Raw genomic sequence first — 23829 nt, forward strand, 5'->3', positions numbered from 1 at the left:
GAAAGTATCCATGTATAAAGGACTTGTAAGTTGTCCGAAATGAAAGAGATCATCCATCCAATGCAACCACTGTTACTAAAATAGGAGGGGCCCCGAGTGGCCAAGTGGTATAACGCGCTTTCCATTACGGATCACTGCCATATCACCTCTGTCTGCATGGGTTCGAGTCTCAGATTCAGCCAGTGTGGGTATGTGAGAAAGCTTGCCAGTAGCTTCTCATGGGTCGTTGGTTCTTTCCGGGGTTTTCCCAGGTTCTTCCTCCACCATTAATACTGGCCGCCATGTATAGCCTATCATGTGCTGAAAAATGGCGTTAAACCCTACAACAACAACAACAACAGCAACTAAAATAGGAAATCTCTAAATAACATTCTGAAAAAGACTACTTAGCAGAATTTGACCCAACTTGATAGAAAATATCCTAGTGTGAAGGTTTTTAATTTTTTTAATATATAATGAAGTTGATCTAACATATTACAAAAAGATATTTTGGCCTGAGAAACTGCATAATCCATCATGATAGGATACAGAGGGTTATTCTGTGTCAGTGCATCTATCTGTCTCACATTGTTAAAGTTTGGCATTTTCTTTGGTTCTATGAATACATTTCATAACCAGCCAACATAACTATAAAAAATGTACAGAAAGCTTCTTACTAACCCAGATTTCTTGAGTGATTATTCAGTGATTTCATGTATATTAGGCTGATGCCAGATAGGTGAGCAGTCTTTGCATAATCCGGTGTCTTGTTTAATTAGAATTTTCCCAAAAGAATTGTATACACTTGGTCCCTATCCATTCTGCATTAATACAACAGTGGGATATAAGGAACTCTGATTAACAAGAATTTATTTTGATTTTTTAAATCATCAAGTGTTTTTTTTTTCTTTTCTTTTTAGGTCCACACTTGCATCCCATTCATAATCAGTTGAATGGACCTACAGAAGTTTCTTCACCAAGGCAGCATGCACCCCAAGAACCACCTGCTTACCAAACACGGCTGCAAGCCAGGCAGGGTATGAACATATGCTCATACATACATCCATCCATCTTAAAATTTTGCTAAGTGTAAATAGCAAATTAAGTGTGACAAATTTACTGAGCAGGCTATTTACAAATCTCTGCTTCAGAGGGTATTTTATAGGATATTTTTATTTGAGAAAGGGTGGAAATGTATTTGTTTGATAAAAAAATATAATGCATACTTTCTCATCAAATATAGTTAGGTCTGTTCCATCAAAACATACATGGGACCCAGGGAAGGCATTTTTAAAGTGGGGAACTCGCCCATAGATGCAGTTTATAATTTTCTTATCATTTTGATCTGAACTGCCTTCTCTGGGTACCATGTATGTTTAAATGGAACAGCCCTTTTTCAGAATGTGTACATGGACTGTTTTTTTTACTACATCAATTATTTACTCAGTTCATTACTTTTACGCCTATGCTAGATAATTAAAACTTTATTTTCAAACATGTCTATCTGTATGTTACAATATTTAGATGATGTAGTATTTCTTAGTGTTATTATTCACAAATGGTCTCCATATAAAATATAATTCCATTCACTTATTTATAGTTCATTAATAAGGAACCAATACTAATCATACTGAAAATGATAGATAGTTATAGATTTATTTTGGTTGCCATAGAAATGACAAGTAATATTAGTGCTGATGTTCACACATAGTTGTTTTAGTTCACTCTTTTCATGTGGCCACAGAATGATGCGAAAGTATCGGGTCTGGATTATTCAATATTTCTGCATTCTGAAGATTGGTTACACCAAAGTCACAAAAGTCCAATTGCATGCTATCACCAAAGTCCTCACTATGTGGGACAGGTACAGCTAATTTGACTGAATGATTAACAGGGCTCTTTGTCAACCTACTCCTTTAACATATCTATATGGCAAAGTTGTTTCTGTTTTTGTCTTTCAAGAGTGGTAATGATATAATTTAAGTCACTTATTTTCATTTCAACTATATAAGGACCATGATACTTAGCCTGAAGAGGAGGGGGGGGACAAGGGCAAGAGAGCCAGAACTCTGTCACCAGGTTGAAAACTCTTAAATATCATTTTTGACTGAGTAGAGTGGAGATTAGTTATTGTTACTTAATGAGCTTATATTGAAATCAGAGACATAGTCAAGAAGATTAATTTCTGAATCTTCATTTGAAAGAAGTTCTGTTTTAGTAACTTCAGTGCTCCATGGACAGTATGTCCAAGCACTTGTTCAAAAGAACAAAAACCTAATGATTCTTGAACTGATTCACTAACAGCAAACAACAGCAAATGAATGCCCTTGACTTTCAAGGTGATATGCAAAAGACTGAAACTGTTGGATACCTAATGCATAACTTGCTGGAAAATTCCAGACATAAAATTTGACCTTGATCAGATTGGACAGATTTGGGAAGGCTAAATTTGTAAAACAACTTTATCTATCAAACCTTTCACTGTGGTTTTAGTTTTAATATTCCTCAAAGGAATTGCTGTTGTAAATTGTGGATGCATACATAATGGTCAACAAGTATTGGTTGTCTGACTTGTTTTAGGAAAGAGACAGCCTACCATTTTTCTGCTAAATCATTTGTCAAATGCTTGAATAGGTTGTAGATGATCCTTAGGCATCTTCTGAGTTATCCTACAGTCTGACAAGTATGACAATATCTTTAGTATTTACAGACATCGCTTAATTTTCAGCCACAAAAATGATTCAGGATCTTGTATAAAGTTTTATTGACTCCTAAATGACCAGGCAAAAGAGTTTCATGGGCTAGACTAAAAATTTCCTGTTATGACTTATGGACCATATTGATAGCTCACTGACCACTCATCGTCAGCAAGTACCTCAGGTTGTTTCCATTTTCTCATAACGACCCCTTCTTTTTGCAAAATAACCAGTTGCTACTTTTATAGCTTCAGTTTTGCTAATAGCCCTCTGAACCAAGCAGGAGATCTCAGGATCTTGTTTCTATTCTACAATGAGTGATTGTCTTTTGTCACCCTAACTAGGATAAAGAGTAACAAGAATAGGGTCACCGTAATCAATACCTCTTGCTTGATCAATACATTGAGCAAAAGTGACCTTATCAAAAGCCTGACAAAAAAATGTGTCAAGTAAATGTGTCAAATATTCTTTCCTGATCAGCATCATTCTCAAGAACTTTCTTTGCCATAGCTCTAGTAACTGCACAAGCTGAGTATAAATCAGGGATTTTAATCTCGATAGGATGAACCTTTTAAAGCAGACTAACTACATCCTTATCTACAGCTAGGTCATCGCCTATTAATAAATGAATGGATAAAGATAATGCTGTTCCAACTGTCAGACAAAGTTTACAAAAGGGAGAGAAACATTAGCAAAGTTGCACTCTACTCCCTGAATAAGTTCACTTTCAGTAGAAGACATTTCATATGATGGCAAAGTACATGAAAATAAACAACTCTGAGAAATTTCCATGTCCCATAATATTTTAATAGAGATAGGCTTTGCTGAATCACCAACAAGTGATACAGAACCTTTTGACATGAATGGCTCATAATTCTTCATGATAAAATCAGACTGGGGTTTGCTTGACACAACAGATGTATTGCTTTTAACACATGACAGTGACTTTGACCTTTTAGAAATAAGGGCAGTTGGAACCTTTATTTATTCATATTCTTTATTTGGCATATTTATTCTGTTGCTTACTTTTCAGTCTGTAGCAATCAGAAATAATGTGCCATTTCTTCTTGCAATAAGTGCATGTAGGAAGAGACAATAATTTCTGATCAGTCTTATCAGAAGTTTGATTCCTAAAAGTCAAGATTTGTAAGTATTCGTACAAGATTGATATGGATTTTTAATTAAAAAACACTGCTGAGAGGAAGACATATTGACAAATGAAACTTTGTGAGTCAAGGAATAATCGTCCACTGTATGAGCAGCATTTTCTAAAGTTTTGGCCTTTTGCTCATCAAAATAGGTCACAATGGACATAATTCTATAACTCTTCAACTAATAGTAATTGTCTGAAATTATCATAATCTTGAACAACCTTCTTGGCTTAGCACCATCTATCAAACAGTTGTTCTTTTTCTCTTGCAAGTTTGACATGGGTCTGTCTAGTTTCTATTTTACAGTTTCTAAACCTTTGTCGATATGCCTCAAGTACCAACTCATAATCCTTTAAGATACAGTCCTTAACCACGTCATAATTATCACCTTGTTGTACTGTGAGTAAAGTGTAGACTTCATGAGCTTTGTCAATAATTGAGACCAATGTTCTCTTGGCCATTTCAGTTTTCATCAATTTTCTCATGATGAGGAAAGTATTGAAGTGATTTTTCTTTAAAAGTGGGTACTAACCTAATATTTCTGGTAACATCAAAACTTGAATGTAAAGGGGGAGAAAGTGCTTTCAACATGCTAATTCTAAAACTTCTTTAATCTATCTTGCATTTCCCTTTCTTATTCTTTCTGTATTTCCATCTCTTTTTTCATTTGCATTTACCTATCTTCTCTATCTCTCTCCCTTTCCTCTTTCTGCAACTGCATTTGCATTTGTCTCTCTCTTCCTTCTTTCTGAAAATGCATTTGTCTTTCATCTTTATCTTTTTGAAGCTGAAGCCTTTTTAACTATATTTCCATCAGGTTTTTTAATTTCAATTATATTACTTTTATTTCAGAGCAAGACAAAGACTTGCTAATCAGACCCAAAGCACTTTTATCAGAATTGATTATTTTGTGCTCTGTGTATGTGTGTGCATGTGTGTGTGTGTGCGCACACACATACATATATACAGAGAGAGTTTGGTTCATTTTGGATATGGTATATAGATCTAAATTTTTTCATGTAATGACCTGGGAGCTAAGTTGTAGAGAGGCGCAGGATATGGATGTTGGGGCCAGTATATATTGTATATCTGATGTTGTCTTTGATGACTGAAAAATGGTTGTTAATTGATTCTAAGAGATTTTCATTTCAAAGTATTCTGGTTGTAATTGATCATATTTGTGTGTATTTTACCCACTGACCACTCCTTGCAGCCCAGTGGGGTGAATCTAGAGTCAGAGTATATGTATATATGTTGTACCAGTTTACATTATGGGGAAATTATTCCACTGGGTTTTGTGAATTTACATGAAAACCAGTAACATTTAGTATTGTAGAGGGATGAAGAGAGGTAGGGAAAGAGGCATTCACAGCATTTATTGCACTTGTTGAACAGGCATTTTCCATACATTATTAGCACTGAATACATTGATATATTCAGCACTGTTTAAGCCAACATATACAGTCAAAAGGTCACCTCTTAAACAATCACTCAAGGTCCCTGCAGTCAATTTATGGAGGAAAAGACTCTGTATTAAAGTAGGTCACCAAAGAGTTCACTAAAATGAGATGACTGCTTAATGCAGGTTTGACAAGAACTTATGCTCACTTTTCTAAACTCTTTTCCAGCATCTGATGGTTGCACCTTGTCATTAGACCAGTGGTTTAATCAATATCACTCCTATCAGCAAATTACAGATTTAGTGAAGCTCGGGGATCCGACCACTCATGGTGAAAGCAAGTGCTGGATGGGCCTTGGCTTGGGAGCTGCTCATATAGCAAGATGTGACCTTGAAAATTTTGAGTAAGTATATAATATTCTTCTGGCTGAAACCCTACAACATGATGGTGTTTTGTAAAATTGAAGTCATAGAATAAAATGTCAGACTGCCAAGCCTGATCAGAGTATAATTGCTTGTCATCTTTTTGTTGTTCACATAGTATTTCCAAAATCTCATGTGTTGGACCCAATACCTTATAACATCAGCAGTCACTGCACCCAATCATTGCTGCGGGTGATATGTTGAACTTCATCTCTATGGCTATCTTCTTACAAGCAGAGTGTAGCTTATCCTCTCCCACTCCAAGTTCTCAGGGTGAGTCAGTCTCAAGCATGGCATTTTGGCGTATGTAACTGCAGCTACAGTTTACATTTAGTGAAACGTGACTCATTGCTCTACCTCCGCTTTCCCTAACAATCACAATAAGGCCAAGCTATAAGCACAGCCTTTATCCTCTAACCTTCAGTTTAATGGCCAGATTGAAGAAGTCCACAAACTAGCCACCAAGGACACCAATTTCCCTTCCCTGCAACCATAATGTCAATACAGGGATATTATGATAAAGTCAACAAAAGGAAACATGGGCCACACATAAGACCCAAATCTCTGAAAAGCCACAATATTGAAGTTCCACCAATCAAAAGCCACAGTTGACACAAACCAAAGTGGATAAAACACACTGATCAACGACTCTACAGTGGTGATTTATCTCTGATGACAGGGAGGAACCAAGTCCCCTAACATTTGTGTCCTGATGTGAGACTTTATTCAGTGGTGTTGTCAACAACAAATCCATGTACACATTTGTCATATCCCACGACACCTAAATGTACTAGCCAATTCTTTGTCCCAGAACAATCAATTAATACAGATGGAATAGACTCTCCATCCCTCAGTTTTCATTCAGATATGTACCCAATGGGACCGATCATTGGTGAACTTGTTTGTGACAGAACAGAATAACAAATACCCAACCTTTTTTGTCCAGTCCCCAACCCAAAAGCCTGGGCAGTTGACATCCTATCGATTGATTTGAATGGCCTTGATGGATTTGCCCATTCTACAACACCACTACTACCAAAAGCAGAAAGCAAGCAAACCAATGTTTCCTCTGATCCTCATTGCACACTCAAAGGGAAGAAGTCATGGATCAATCACCTCATCAATCTTGCAGCTGAAAATTCGGATTCTCCATCATCTACTCAAACAACCACAGTGGCAGCTGTTTCATCCACTCCCAGAGGTAGTGAATCTGCATGTCTGGATCATATTAAACAGGCTCTAGAATTAAATGATTCTCACAACCAATCATGCAGAGAATCACTCAAACAAGATGGCTCTCCAGTCTGAAAGCATGCGAAGGCAAATGGCATGTTTTCACCCAGTGGTGCACAAAAGGACACATCATACATCTCTAGGCATCTATACCACAGATAGCTAATTTCCTCCTCTGGCTCTTTGAAGAGAGAAAGTTAGCTCTGAGTAAATGAAAAGTTTACCGCTCTTCGATTGCTGATACCTTTTGTCATCACAGAAGAGAGGATATACAAAACATGGATTTGTCCAACCTTCTCTTCAAACTTTGAGTATACACAGCCAAAACCATTAGACCTCTTACCACGTGGAACCTATCTTGGGTATTAACCTGGCTGAACAAGACACCTTTTGAACTGCTATCAGGGGCATCTCTGGCTCACCAGCAGGACCAACTTCCTCATTGTATTAGTGTAATACATGCCCTATCAGCAGACCCAAATTACATGATGTTCCAGCAAGTTTTGCTCATGATGGCATCCTCTTTCATTGCCATGAACAGGCTTCCTTCCATTGTTAAACAAACTTTTGTGATGAAACCTCTGTCTAGTCTGGAACTGGAAGCATCAGTTTAAGGCCACCTGCAAGGCCCAGTTCAGGCTTTGAAGTGTTTTAATACAACAGAGCTGCTGCATCGAGGAGATCATGCCTAGTTTTACCTTAAGAAAAAAACAGGAGGATATATCAATACAGAATATATCCTGGATTAAGTGGGTCATTCACTCAGCATATCAAGAAATAACCCCAGCTCAGTGAACTTATTGCATTTTGGCTCACAAGGTTAGGGTAGCTGCCTCCAGCCTCGCATTTGACCAAAACTGTTCTCTAACCATCATTTTTCAGGCTGTGAGATAGAGATCAGAATACACATTCTTTAGCTTTTATCTCAGAGATCTGTCATCCCAAAAGCCCAGTTTGATCTGGTAGGACCTATATTTGCAGTTCGCTAGATCTGACTTTAGGTCAATTGACAGCTTAAGAAGCGGCTTCATGACTTCCACTGGATTTGAGGGATTTTTTTCTCTCAATTTGAATCCACTCCCTGAGTGATGGAATCCCCTCCAGATGGGTTACCTAGAAGCTGTCTCACATACCTTAAGGACCGGAGATGGTGTCTCCATGGTAAGGGGATGCACCTCCCTTCACCTCTTATCTATTCTCCCCTGGTATTTTGATTGGGTAACATATGTAAAGAAGAAACCAATTTTTCCTAGTAAAATGTGTTTCTTTGAGAATATTTACTCAGTCATAATACACATACACCCTCCCAACCTCCATGCTGTTATGTCCATAGAGAATATGCCTTACGCTCCAGTAGTAACTGAGAAGTTCACTGATTTTGGTGCCAATTCTTATATCAAGGGGAGATCATTCTTCCCAACTGCCACCAGGGTCAGCAGACAACTTTTAGCTCCCTTTAACTAAAAGTATTATCTGGGATGGTGGTTTTGCGAGGTAGTAGTAGTAATTCTTGGGTAAGTGTTCTTGAGGAGCATATTTTACTAGGAAACATTGGTATCAACGATAATATCATACATGTACCAGGGCCAGTAGCATACATTTTTAAATTTACTCTATTTAACTTTTATAAACACTTGTTGCTTTAAATTCATTGGTAGTGTTGATATAAGAACACATTGAAAGTGTAACAAAAGATAGCAATAACTTTATAAAAATCTGTATACATGTGCTGTTGTCAGTCAGGGAAAAGAACATATTTTATGTGTCATAGGGATACATCTCTGGCAGATGACCTCCATGTATTTCATGTTATACTTGTTCTTTCCACAAGATTGGAACAAAACACATATTTAGGGTTGTTTTACTCCATAATTGCTTTATAAAACAATAATTTGAAAATAGGACAAAATTTTAATCAAAATTTGTATTTTAGCTTACTTCAGCAATATCTTGAATGAATTTGAAATAACCAGTCTACCATGAAATTTTGACTTGTGATTAAATAAATAATAGAAGACAGTCAGCAATACAAATGGATCTTGACCAGTTTTGACCTGTAGAGCATCTACATAAAACCATTCAGGAGATCATTTTTGTTTTCAATATTTCATTCTCTATTGTTGCATAGGCAATTCTTTGGCACTTTCTATAACACTGTAAGGTCCAAAATATTGGTAACCACTCCAGTTGCCTAAGTGGTTAGAGCATCTACCTCAGATGTGGGAGGTTGAGGGTTCATACCTCAGTTGACTTATAAAAAAGGAACTAGCAGCTGCTTCACTTGATGCTCAGCATTAATAGGTTAGTGTTAGGACTGGTTGGCCTGGTGTCAGGATAATGTGACTGGGTGAGACATGATGCCACATATCTGCAGCATGATGCCCCAGTGCTAGACATCACTATAAACTGCAACATTGCAGACATTGTAGCAAAATGACTCAGATTGTTAAAGGTATGTTAAAAAAATAATGCAAAATTCAGTGCAAAGTATTACTGTAGCTTTCTTGTGCAGCCATATCAACAACTTTTATACATTAACTTGTTTTTCTTTCCAGGTATCACCACAGAGGCATCGTGGGTCATGGCCCTATGAGGAAAGTTTTAGAAACCATGAAGTCAAATGGACAATCCATGCAGGACATAGTTCATTACTTCTCACAGCATCATAATAGAAGAGTGGACATAATGCGGCATATACAGTCATTCCACAGTGATTGTCCAGTATGCAGTCGCTATTACAATTTGTGACCCCAGAGTATCAAGTATAGAAACAAATTCTGTGGAAGCCGGTGACTCATTTATATATGTAAGCTTGTCAGTATAGCCGTATTTTCTGAGTTTTAAAACTTAAGCATTGTTGATGTGACCAGGGCTGCCACCAGAAGAAAAGTGACTGCTGTACCTCACCATGCTTATCCATGTGACACAGCAATGCTCACAGTAAATCTCACACTTTAGCTATTTATTATCATGGTAAAGTTTAAAACAATATAAAATAAATTGACTAACACAAAAATGGTTCTGCTTATACTAAACAGTGTAGGTTTTCTCCACATATTTTGTAACTCAAGAACTAAATAGGTTTCAGTACCATTTATCCTTGTAGATTCAAGGAGTTAGCCAGGGTCTATTCTAAGCTGAACATTTTTTGAGGGGGGGGGATTCCTCCATCTATTTTTTAAGAAAGGGCAAATTTTATGAATAAGAGACGAATTTAATATTGCAATAAAGGTAGGGCTTGAAGGCCTCATTATTCTGTTGATTTTTTTAGTAACATTTTTGTTTCCAGTAATTAGGATTAGTTTTGTAATTAATTGGATGTCCTAGAACAGACCCTGGTCAGCACAGGTTGGCTGCCTTAGTATATCCATTGGAAAGACACTTAGCTGCCATATTCTTGGTCACTAAAGGTCAACCAGTCTTATCAGACATTACTGATATAAATTTGTTGTGTACAGATGTAGGATATTTAGAATCTATCACTTAGTCCATTAGTGCAAAGTTAATATTTGGTATTTAGAACACTTTTAATTTTAATAGTGCTATGTGCCATTCTAGTGGCAGTGTGATAAATGGGGGTGAACTATACAGTTTATACTCTTTCTAATCCTGTGTGTCGGAGCCATAGAGTATAGTGCCTTATAGTGAGACTATCATTAACTCTGTATCTTGAAAGCTCAAAACATTCACTTTTCTGTATCTTGATAGCTCATATCATTCACTCTGTGTCTTGATAGCTCAAAATATTCACTATGCATCTTGGTAGCTCATATCATTCACTCTTTGTCTTGATAACTCATCATTCACTCTGTATCTTGATAGCTCATATCATTCACGCTGTATCTTCATAGCTCATATCATTCACTGTGTCTTGATAGCTCAAAATATTCACTATGCATCTTGGTAGCTCACATCATTCACTCTGTGTCTTGATAGCTCAAATCATTCACTCTGTATCTTGATAGCTCAAATCATTCACTCTGTATCTTGATAGCTCAAAACAATCACTCTGTATCTTGATAACTCATATCTTTCACTCTGTGTCTTGATAGCTCAGAATATTCACTATGGTAGCTCATATCATTCACTCTGTGTCTTGATAGCTCAAATCATTCACTCTTTATCTTGATAACTCATCATTCACTCTGTATCTTGATAGCTCAGATCATTCACTGTGTCTTGATAGCTCAAAACATTCACTATGCATCTTGGTAGCTCATATCAATCACTCTGTGTCTTGATAGCTCAGATCATTTACTCTGTGTCTTGATAGCTCAAAACATTCACTATGCATCTTGGTAGCTCTTATCATTCACTCTTTGTCTTGATAGCTCAGATCATTCACTCTGTGTCTTGATAGCTCAAAACATTCACTATGCATCTTGGTAGCTCATATCAATCACTCTGTGTCTTGATAGCTTAAATCATTTACTCTGTGTCTTGATAGCTCAAAACATTCACTCTTCTGTATCTTGATAGCTCATATCATTCACTCTGTATCTTGATAGCTCAGAATATTCACTGTGGTAGCTCATATCATTCACTCTGTGTCTTGATAGCTCAAAACATTCACTATGTATCTTGATACTTACCATTTCTGGCCTCATTACGATCACATTGAGAAGACTTACAAGGTCATTTTTTGTTGCTTTAAAAGACTGCAAGTCATAAATGGAACTTTCTCCTTGCACTTTATGCAGTGGCATCATTAAGATTATTTTGTTAATTTTCTTAAAATATATATGCAAGGAGGATTCAAAGAACAAGCAAGACATTAGTCATCCTTGGGTATCCGTTTCAGGTATTTTGCCCAAACACCAAGAACACTTTGTATGCTCTCACTTGTTCCTGAGCATGCTTGCCGTAACAGCTTGAGTTGATCTTGGAAAAAATATGACACCTCAATGCTCAGTGTGTTCTGCCATCTTTGTTCTTGTCTACTCCTGCCTCAAAATTGGTGTGGGTTCTCAGTCTGGGAACAAGGTTCTTGATGGTTCTCAAACAAGGTAATAGGCTTTAGGGTAACAAAAACCACATGAATATTGTACTTGAGTCAAGAACTATGTTTTAGTGTCTCACCCAGCAACATACATTATGTTTTGAAAAATCATTGTTTACAATATTTTAGTGTTATGACTCTAGGTCTTAAATTAAGTAACAGAAAGAAAATGAAACCGACAATTTTAGTAAAGTTCAACAAACAATTTATTTCTCTAAGTCACAAATTGAAAATTTAAGAGACACAGTATTGTGAATTAAATCCCAACTAATCATGAATTTCCATATTCTTCTTTGTCCTGATGTACTACAATGGTGTAATCCAAAATGTCTTTGAATGAGTCCTCTATAATCCCAAATTAGTGTTTTAGTCCAAAAAGTCAATGAGCACCTTGCAATTCCAATGATTTATTTAAATAAATGATTCCTATAAAATTATATATGAAAACATCCATCAACTCTGATTATAAGTTCCCAAAGATTGATATAAAACAGGAATGAAGACTGTCTACAAAACCTCTAATTATATAAAATTGTCACCTGATCTATGATGCAACAGAAACTAATATAATTCTAATGAAAAAATTCACTAACTGGTTTATAAGGTCAGGTCTTGAACTTAATTCAAGTAAAAACCTTGTTTACTTCTTAGCAACATGACAAAAATCAGGTAGGCACATCCCTCAATCATAACGAAAGTTGGGTACATGATATAAATTAAATATAGATAATGGTAGTTTAGGGCTGTACCATTAAAACATACATAGGACCCAGGGAAGGCACTTATAAAGTGAAGTACTCACCCATAGATGCAATTTAGAATTATCATTTTAATAGGAACTCTGTGAATCAAAGTACCCGGGCATATATTTTTAAAATACTACCTTCCCTGGGTACCATGTATGTTTAAATGGAACAGCTCTTACTATTGTTATTCTCACAAGAATAATAATTTTATTCCAGTAATCACTCTTATGTGAAGAGCTTCTTATGCATTATGTTGTTGTCGTAGTATCAAAACATAGTTGCACCTATTTAAAACTTAATGGAATTTGACATATTTTGGATATAATAAGTAAATGTATATTTCTGATTAATTGTCATCATTGTTTTTCATAATTTTTATGTTCCAAACATAGTCTGTCTGCTATCCATGTCTGTTAAGCCCATTTATCATGAATTTTGATTCAGTTTGTGAATTTTTGAAGGACTTCATGAATTGAAAATAAATTTAGTAGGGACCTTTGAATTGATGACAGAGATCAAGTTTAGTTGTCACTTGGTTCTGTGCAAGGCTGATAGATTTAGTTTTTGTTTCACTTCGAAATATGCTGCTGCATTCTTAATTGTCTTTAGATATATCACATTAGTTTTTGAAATCCATGTCCTCAAATCATATTTCTTGTTTTGATATTTTCTTTTTTTTTGTTTTTAAAATGTTGAAATTGGTTGTTTTCAAGTTTCACTGGATCTGAGTTTTCTCTGATCTTTTTACCCCATGACAGACATTTGGCTAGTGATATCAGGTTGGGAGGTTCACACACATTCTCTTTCAAAATCATGGAATTTACCAACATGGATGGCATGGAAGTGTGTAACATACTGGCTGTACACAACAAATTACAATATAGACCTGTGACCTGCTTGAAGTCAACTGCAATTTGACCAGTATCATATTTTTCCATCATTAATTGGTTTATGTTATGTGATCATTGGACCAGAGATATTAAGGAAATGTTTAGCTGGCCATATTTGGGGATCATTTGACAGAGCCATGTAGAATGGCTGTTTTTCCAGTATCTATGTGAAAACACTGGTTTTTGCCTCACTTGTCATTTATGAAAGAGAAAAGATGTTTTAATTGTAATGTCTATATGTTTTAATTGTTATGTCTATATTTTAATTTTAATTGTTATGTCAGGGATCCAGGAAAGATTACAATTGTCTACTTATTGATTTCAAGCAGGCTCAAAACAAAATTTTTGCTAATTAATTATTTTGGTCTGTGTTATATGACCACTATATACACTACAATGCAATGTTAGCAGATTCCATGTTTTTGACTGGAAATACACTCAGACCTCCAAAACCAACACAATTATCCAAAGTTTATATAGCTGTTTAATGCATTCTAGTTCATGTGATTTTTATTCTGTCTCAGATGTCCAAGATTTTGAGTCCCATTGAATCAGAATTATTTTATGAAGCTATAATAAAAGCTACTTTGAGAAAATTGTCATAAGGTTACAAAATCTTTTTATACAAAATCTGTTTACAATTTTTTTACATAATCATCTTATACCCATTTTAAACATTGTGTCATAATGATTGTACATGATTTTTTACATAATCACGTTATACCTATTTTAAACATGTGTCATAATGATTGCACATGATAAACATTATGCTTCACCTTTTCCACTCTGTCAGTCTTTGATCTGTTTACATGCACTCTTAATTAATTTGTACTCGCGCACTCTTTTCAACTTGTACCAAATTTTGTAACAGTTATGTGCTTTCACTTTTACATATGACTCATTTGGAATGCATTTTGGGGTAATGATTTTGTGTGTATGTGTGTTGTTAGATTACAGAAAGTATACATTTGATTTTCTGTTTAATTCACAAGATGTAAATATTGCAATTTCTATTCATCTTCACAACAAAAATCCTGCATATGCAATTTTATACTTAGGGAATGCAGATCTTTTCAGATTTGTCTAGTTTTTTATTTTTCACCGACATCAAAAGTTTCGGGTTTAAAAAAAGATGACATTATAATTAGCAGCATTTATGAGCATTTTTTAAAGCTTATTCAATATGGTAAAATCATTATTTTTCAACGGAGTTCAGACTTTCATTGACTTTATGGTTGCTACAAACCACATCCAATGATGAATGATCTGTCCATGGAAACTATATAATCTTGTGATCCATCCATGGAAGCAGTATAATCCTAATGCACAGTTTTAACTACAAATAAAAATGTGATTTTTGTAAAGTCGCAAAATTGGCATGCATTTAATATTTAACTTACAGCTTTTCTCTTTGTTATTGACATTTTAAGGGATTAAATGAAACATTTTCAAACAAATTTCCCAGATCTGCAAACAATCAACTTTATGAATATTTCAGGTAATTAAATTGTGCATTCAAGACAATTATTACAAAACTAGGAACAATACGATACATTTGGCAAAAAAGGATACTAATTATGCTCATGTTGACCGGGGGATGTCTGTATATTTTGCATATTTTACACACAATATTTAATTTTAAATGGCATTAATAACAACAAAAGCAGGTTTTTATTGTGGCAAGCAAGGGAATGTTCTAGATGTCCTTTCATATTCATTGAAGACAAAAATAGTTTCAAGAAAGGAATCATAGGTCTGATATGAGCAGGATATATTCTAGAATTCACCTCTCCAGGTATCTCACTAATTTCTGTTTAAAAAAATGCCCCCCAAAATCAACAAAAATGTGTACAATTTCACACATTTTGAAGTCTGCCTTTCTTAATATTGCTCCGGTGGCCTAGTGATTAGAACATCTGTCTCGGATGCAGGAGGTCGCAGGTTCGTTCCCTGGCTGAGTCATACCAAAGACTTACAAAAATGGTACTAACAGCTGCCTTGTTTGGCACCCAGCATTAAGAGGTTAGTGTTGGGACTGGTCAGCCTGGTTTCAGGATAATGTGACTGGGTGGGACATCATGCTACATGTCTGCAACATGATGCCTCAGTACTAGACATCACTATGCACTGCCACACTGCAGATATCATAGCAATATGACTGAAAAATTGTTAAGCTAAGTTAAAAATCCAAATCAGACTTACACACGCCTTTCTTAATCATTAAATCACTCCTTATTTAGACAATTACCCCCTTTTTTCAAATGGGGTGGGGGAGTTCCCTAAACTTTTAGTTGTACAAGAGATAATGGCATGATTTATTTTAAATGTAGACACAGCAAGGGCTATTCTGATATTTAGATAAGAGTTTTCTTTACTGATGTCCTTGATAAATCTTATTCCTGAATAATCCAGAATTATTTTTTTTACTATTATAACTTGATTTTAATTAAGGCTTATTTTCCCCTCTTGTTCATTACACTATGTACATTTATTTGGGGACACACAACTTCAAACAGCAGAAATTATACACTGCCATTAATTCCAACTAATAGGCATACCTAGATTTCATTATTTGAATTTAAAATAGGTAAAATTATTTTGTAAACTACCAGTGCTAGAACAATATATTTTCTGTTAGTTTCCAAAAAGAAAACCAGAACATTCATAATCAGTTTTTAATTGATCCCTTAACCATGTAATTGTAAAATTGAGGTTACTCACCTGTAACATCAGTGACCACTGATTTAAACACATGATATTTGAGGTATCAAGATGTATGTGCATCTGCTTGTACACATATATTGTCTCAAAATAGCTTTTAAATTATAATAGTGCTATGTGCCATTCTAGTGGCAGTGTGAATCTATCACTCAGTCCATTAGTACAAAGTTAATATTTAGTATTTAGAACACTTTTAATTTTAATAGTCCTATGTGCCATTCTAGTGGCAGTGTGATAAATGGGGGTGAACTATACAGTTTATACTCTTTCTGTGTGTAGGAGCCATAGAGTATAGTGCCTTATAGTGAGACTATCATTAACTCTGTATCTTGAAAGCTCAAAACATTCACTCTTCTGTATCTTGATAGCTCATATCATTCACTCTGTGTCTTGATAGCTCAAAATACTCACTATGCATCTTGGTAGCTCCTATCATTCACTCTGTATCTTGATAACTCATCATTCACTCTGTATTTTGGTAGCTCACATCATTCACTCTGTCTTGATAGCTCAAATCATTCACTCTGTATCTTGATAGCTCAAAACATTCACTCTGTATCTTGATAACTCATATCTTTCACTCTGTTATTAAGTCTGAGCATGATCTTGAGTCTGAGAATGATCATAAGTCCGAGCATGATCTTGAGTCTGAGCATGATCTTGAGTCTGAGAATGATCTTGAGTCTGAGAATGATCGAGTCTGAAAATGTTCTTGAGTCTGAGAATGATCTTGAGTCTGAAAATTATATTTAGTCTGAGAATGAACTTAAGCTTGATTTTGAGCTCAAGTTTCATGCTCAAAACATTTTGAGAATAAGAAGTCAGAAAGTATCACAGTTCAGAAATAGACCATTGCATCCGTATTTCTTCCATTTGTATTGATTGTTTGAAATTACTGCAAAAATTTCAGTCTTCCAATTTATTAGAAACAAACACTGGATAGAAAATAGAATTACACTTGTTTTCCACATTTCTTTGACATGAATAATAATTACAAGTATTGATAACCAACTGCAAAATACTACAAAATTTACTGAGAATGTGAGGCCTGGCCTCTTAATAATATAAATTTACTAAGAATGTGAGGCCTGGCCTCTTAATAATATAAATTTACTAAGAATGTGAGGCCTGGCCTCTTAATAATATAAATTTACTAAGAATGTGAGGCCTGGCTCTTAATAAAATAAATTTGCTGAGTATAAGGATCCCAACACCTCCATCACAAAACTTTACTGAGAATACAGGCTATGCTCCCTCCATTGTAAAACTTTACTGTTAATATGAGCCCTGGGCCCTCTACAAAACTCACTCAGAACACCTGGCACCTCCACCATAAAACTTTACTCAGGATAAAGTGGACCTAGCACCTCCACCATAAGATCTTTTTACAGACAATAATGGTCCTATTTCATTTAACAAATGTTACTGCAGATGGGGAATACTTCTTGAAATTTTCTTTCATATTAAGCCTTTTAGTTGATCAGAATATTTTCATGTAAGATTAGGTGTCATGAGAGGGCCAAGTATCCTTGTAACCCACTGGAAGGTTGTGAAAACTTGACAGTTTAATACAATAGCTACCATATTTTCTTCTTGCAAGGAAGAGTAAGGTGGCTTGGTGGTTAATATGCATCATTTTTAAAGAAAGAAATTTTGAGAATACATTGTTTTTCCTTGGAATTGCAGAATCTGTACAGTGACTGGTTTTTTGTACATCTTGTGTGTATACCTTGATGTATGACTGCAATAAAGGGAATGTTTTATTTTTGTTCCGATGAATCCAGTATCAGTAATAGTACTAACATCATGGTATTTGACGAATATGGTATATTTTACACTAAACAGAATTTCAGCTCCGAAAGGCCAATGTAGCTTAATATAGACAAGTATCTATTATTAGAAACACAAACTGTTCTTAGAAACAGAAGAGTAGATAGTATGCCAGAGGCTTTGAAGGAATTGAAATCCCATCAGGAAATAATTGTACTGATTTGAAATAAAGGTGTAAGATATTTAAGGCGCAACACACACTTTTGAAAACAGGTCAAACACTGTCTGTCTCTAATGAAAATCATTTCTGCCCATTTAGTTTTACCTGCAACAAAGTTCTCCAAAGGCAACACTATGTAGTCATAATGTCAGTCTTCATAGCCAGCATCAAATTTCCTTAAATTTTTTTGAAGGCAAGATCTCTAGCTTTTGCAGTAGTGTATCATCAGTATTTATTTGCATCTTATCAGGTGCAAGAAGTATCCTTAGGCATGAACCATTTAAAAGGTCAAAGGTCAAGGTCATATTAGTAATTTGTTACTGTTTTTAATCTGGTTTTGTTTTTTCCTGTTTCAGTATAAAAATTGTCATCAGACTGATACTGAAGTTTTTCAGGACATGGAATAAATGTAGGGATTTATAGGTAAATTTGCCAAATACCAGTAATCAAAGTGCCTTAATCTCATTTTTCTGTGTCTGGATAGGATTATCATAAGAATTTGCAGACGAGTTTATCAGTGAGCAGTAAACATCTTTGTGTATGACAAATCCAAAAGTTAAAGGTCAAGGCAAGGGGTAAACTACTTGTTTCACCTTTTATGGTCAGTTTAATTTTTAAAGTGGTTGTAGCTTTTGCTTCCTTCAAAGCACTAAAGTTTAACAGCATTGACAGAGCTTCCCTGTGGATGGGATAGTCTATAGGTCAAAAGTGAAAATGCTTTTCTTAAAATAATGAATTGCAAAATCTAGAGTAGCATTCAGACTTTTTAACTTAATTATTAGCATGCATTGAAGCTTGTAATCATGCTGTACTCATGAATGCAGTTGGAAATTCACTATAAAATCTTTAATAAAGGTCACATTTGTTTTTGTCTGACTTTATTATGAAAGAGTTAATCTCTTTGTTCTCGATAATTATTGAAATTATAAATTTGTGATCTAGAAATTTGATATGATTTTGAATGCACGCAGAATAATTTGCTGATAAAGGTTTATTTATTTATAAAGGAACCAAATGAATTATGTACATGTGGATGCATAGACATTGATTTTATAGTGAAACCTAATTGTTAACCACATTTATTATCAGAATACAAGTGAGACTTTGTTTTACTCTGGATTCATTATATTTTGGGTATACATTTTTGGTGGTTTTGCACCTCCTGCACTCCTCAAAAAAGTCAAGAAAAGACATTTTACTTTCATGGCCACACTTAGTGACCACATTTGTTTAATTTTAGAATACTTGTGTGATGCTTTCTGTAATGTGGATTTTAATACTTGCTTTTAAGTCGAGTCCAACTAAAGCTGCAATGACCCAAATCTGCCACAACAAAATGCACTAACATATTTTGGTCTATGCAGTTTTTTGGGAGTAATCATTAGAACAAATAACATAGACCCTGGTATGCCTTTGCATTATGTGATTGCCAATCAGGGTCAGTGTCATTTGTGTTGGACCTGTCCTCTACATGAGTATATATGATACTTTTGTAGCTTTGCCCACAAGATAATATGTTATTGGGTCATAAATTTGGTTGACACCAGTAATACATTGGATACAAGATTCCCTTATCATCCAGCAAAGTAATGAACTGTAATGTTCAGCTCAATGCAAAAATGCTGAAACATTAGCCATAATCTAGGGTGTAGATGAAACAATGTACAGATATGTACACAGATGCCAAAGGGATCGATATGTAAATCTCTTACCTAGGTCGACTTAACAAAAGAATGGAGTTCTTACTTCCTGGGTGATCAATTCACGTTATGGATTGGTAAATTAGTGATTTTTTGCAACTCAAGATAAATAAAAATATCAGATAAATTTTTAAGTCATAAATATTTGTTCCTTGATGCACATTTGGTAGTGTTGGGATGTTTCATAGATCTGATGTTTGGATTCTGTAAGCACCTTATTTATCACTTTGGGTGATCAGTTCTGGTGCTTTTCAAAATAAAAGTCAAATTAATGGATGTAGCTGTAATTCAAGGAAAAGTCAGATAAATATAAACATTTATTTGGATTGAAATGTTCTGTTCTTGACTTTATTAAGTTTTACTCAATTTTATAAGCTTGTATTAAAAATGTCCTGTAATATATTGATAATCATAGCTTTATGAAGTATATTCCTGTTTAGACATGTCATAAAGCATGAATTATATTTAAAATAAAGGTATTTATGTGAAAACATTTTTCTAAGCATTTTCAGTCATCATTTAATTATGCTTTTTGATCAGTACAAAGTTTATTTAAAAAATGTATGTTTCCGTATAGTCATGTTAAGCATTGACTCAATTTACCTTGTTGAGTACATACATTATTTTGTAAAGCATAGACACACTTTGCCTTGTTAAACATTGACACACAACCATGTTAAGCATAGACACTCTACTTTGTTAAGCATACACACATTACTGTGTTGAGCATAGACATATTACAGTGTTAAGCAGACACATTACCTTGTTAAGCATACACATGCTTTATCTTGTTAAGCATAGACACATTACATTATTAAGTATAGACACATTACCTTGTTAAGCATAGACAGACTTTATCTTGTTAAGCACAGACACATTACATTATTAAGTATAGACACATTACCTTGTTAAGCAAAGACACACTTTACCTTGTTAAGTATAGACACGTTACAGTATTAAGTATAGACACATTACGTTGTTAACCATAGATACATTATATTATTAGGCATAGACACATTACTTTCCAAAGCATAGACACACTTTACCTTGTTAAATGGAAAATAAATTAGCTTTCTAAACATCAATATACTTAACCTTGTAAAGCATTGATACACTATACCTAGTCAAGCATAGACACATTACCTTGTTAAACATTAATACATTTTATCTAGTCAAGCATAGACACATTTACGTAGTCAAGCATAGACACTCTTTACATCCTGATGGTGAGAAAAATGTAGTTTGAATCTATGGTAAACTCACGTTTTTTAAGGATCTTTTTCAGTACAGTTGGCAGCCTAATAGATCATAATCAAGATATTATACTTTGTTATGCCACGGGTGTACATCATTGTTTAAAATGAAGTCAGGACAAACTATTAATTTTTGAAAAGTTTAGTTCAGAAACTTTGGGTTCCATCCATCCGTTCTTGTATCACATTTTCCTTAGCGTTACTTCAATACCATTAAAGATATCTTTGTGAAACTTAGCTCACATATTGACTAGTGGTCTAGACTTCACATATTAACTAGTGGTCATGACTTCACATATTGACTAGTGGTCTAGACTTCACATATTGACTAGTGGTCTAGACTTCACATATTAACTAGTGGTCTAGACTTCACATATTGACTAGTGGTCTAGACCTGATTTTTGTTGCTGCTAGTAACAGTTCCTCAGTTTCACTAATATTAATGTTTCATTTGTCTGTTCATCCATCCATCCACCCATCCATCAGTGCCACTTTCATTTCTGGAGTATAATACCCACACTATTTAGGATATCTCTATAAAACAAGGTACAGTTTTTATGTGCATTTTGTTACCCCAAATTCCTCATTTTCAATTTTTTTTGGTATTTATCCATATGTCTCTTGATCCATTCCTCCACTATTCAGACTTGCTTCAGTAGTACACTAAGGATGCCAGGTCACTTCCCAATATACAAGTACTTTATGAATATATATACAAACTTCCTATATTTAAAATCTTTGATAAATTATATTGTCTCCCAGCAGATATTTCTAAAGGGTGAGGCGATATTGAAGACTTTATGTTCTTCTTTTTAATGTGCTGAAATTTATTACATGTAATACACATATTTCAAAATTTGTACTCTTGCTATTTTCATTTATGAATGATGGAGCATAGTTGTTTTAATAAATATTTTAAAAATAAATTTATCTGTTTAAAGAAACCCTTTACAGTGCTAAAGCAGAGATGTAACCTCTACCAATGTTAAATAGGAATATCAGCGTTACAAAATTGGAATATGAAGATAAATATAAAAATACTTTACATTTGTATCTAACATTTTATTTAATACTGAACCTTAAAATACTCTTGCAGTTGAAATGTGCTTCACACTTTTCCTTCCCGCCACATGGCATATTTGCCCAGTATTGATGCCCTGCATGTCCTACACAGAATTTTTGTAGCATGTCATTTTCATCAAGAAATAATCCTCATCTGTTGAAATTTTCCTTTAATTATAATTTTTGTGATACAAGTGCTTAAGTAAGGCTTTCACTAAAAAGTTATTAATCAGTCATTTAAAGAATTTCATTGATCTAGTTTATACAGTGTTCAGGTTGTGGTTTGGCACTGATGTTTTTTTTTAAACCTGCTCCAGAAATCGAAATCCGATGGAAGTAATCATTTTGGCATAATCTAATGTAAAAAAATAGGAATGATTCTGCCAACTTTGGAATGGTTTGCATCTCTGCTAAAACATTTGTGTCAAGAAATAATTGAAACTAGCAATTACTACAAAGATTATTGTATGGGATCAAGTTATTAATCTTTTATTTAAAAAATATTTTAAGTCAGTTTTCTTACATATAGATGCTATGTACATACTTTTTGTTACTGTGAACTTCCATTTCTCATCTCTTCTTGAGTTTAAGTTATTATTTCTAAATAGATATGATTTGTAGCCTCTTTTTCTTTCTATTGAACACTACAAATGTTATAATTTTCTAACATTACTTCTATATTCATAATAAACATTTATTTCATTTAAATGTCTCAGGTTTTTTATTAAGTGCATTATTTTACATGTTATCATGCTCTAATAAAGTGTCCTAAACTTATAACATTTGCGTATCCCCCCTTTTGGGACATCCATCTTATCAGCATGCCCCTTCTCCCAGTGCCATAATACTTTTTTTAAGTGCGAATTTTAGTGATTTATTTACCACGTAACTCCTGAAACCCTTTTGCATACCAATGCTGGTACAAGTATCACACTTTGGGAAACACTGCTCTAATACACAGAGCCGATGAACTGAACATCATCATCCCTGCCCTCTAGGACATATTTAAGGTCAATGGCCATGCTAGTGAAAAATTACATTGAGCAATTTTGATGGAATTGATTGCATTTGATACAAACTTCTCCCCTCCTGACTGCATGATTGTAGATGCTATAAGGAGATAAAGGAAGTGTGTGTGTCAATTATTTGGATTTTTAATGTAGCTTTAACAATATTTCAGTCATATCGCTATGATATCTGCAGTGTGGCAGTTTATAGTGATGTCTAGCACTTGGGCATCATGTTGCAGACATGTAACATGATGTCCCACCCAGTCACATTATCCTGACACAAGGCCGACCAGTCCTAACACTAACCTCTTAATGCTGAGCACCTTGCAAGGCAGCTGTTAGTACCATTTATATAAATCTTTGGTATGACCTGGCTGGGTTTTTGACCTGTGACCTCCTGCATCTGAGGGCACTCTAAACTCTAGGCCATCGGAGCAGTCTGAGATAAAGGAAGTAATAGACCATCAATCAAACTGGCTCTTTCAAAAATGCTATGAGTGGGTAATGCTGCCATCTTTATTTATCTAGAGGCAATTAAATTTTCTTATCTTTCTAAGAAAGAGCTCAACATTTTCTA

At 34.7% G+C, this 23829-nt stretch overlaps 1 protein-coding gene across 1 annotated transcript in view; it reads left to right on the top strand.

Moving 5' to 3' along the window:
* LOC149797857 (uncharacterized) overlaps window positions 1–23829 on the top strand; it is a 75598-nt gene that overhangs the window by 43728 nt on the left and 8041 nt on the right. The window contains exons 7-9 of the mRNA XM_089962878.1: window positions 900–1016; window positions 5455–5629; window positions 9437–9687. Coding sequence (XP_089819004.1) covers window positions 900–1016; window positions 5455–5629; window positions 9437–9629 — 485 coding nt within the window. The 3' untranslated portion in view covers window positions 9630–9687. The remainder of the gene's footprint in view (window positions 1–899; window positions 1017–5454; window positions 5630–9436; window positions 9688–23829) is intronic.

The sequence above is a fragment of the Sinohyriopsis cumingii genome, chromosome 6 (assembly GCF_028554795.1).
Source record: "Sinohyriopsis cumingii isolate HCF-2022 chromosome 6, ASM2855479v2, whole genome shotgun sequence".
NCBI lineage: Eukaryota > Metazoa > Mollusca > Bivalvia > Unionida > Unionidae > Sinohyriopsis > Sinohyriopsis cumingii.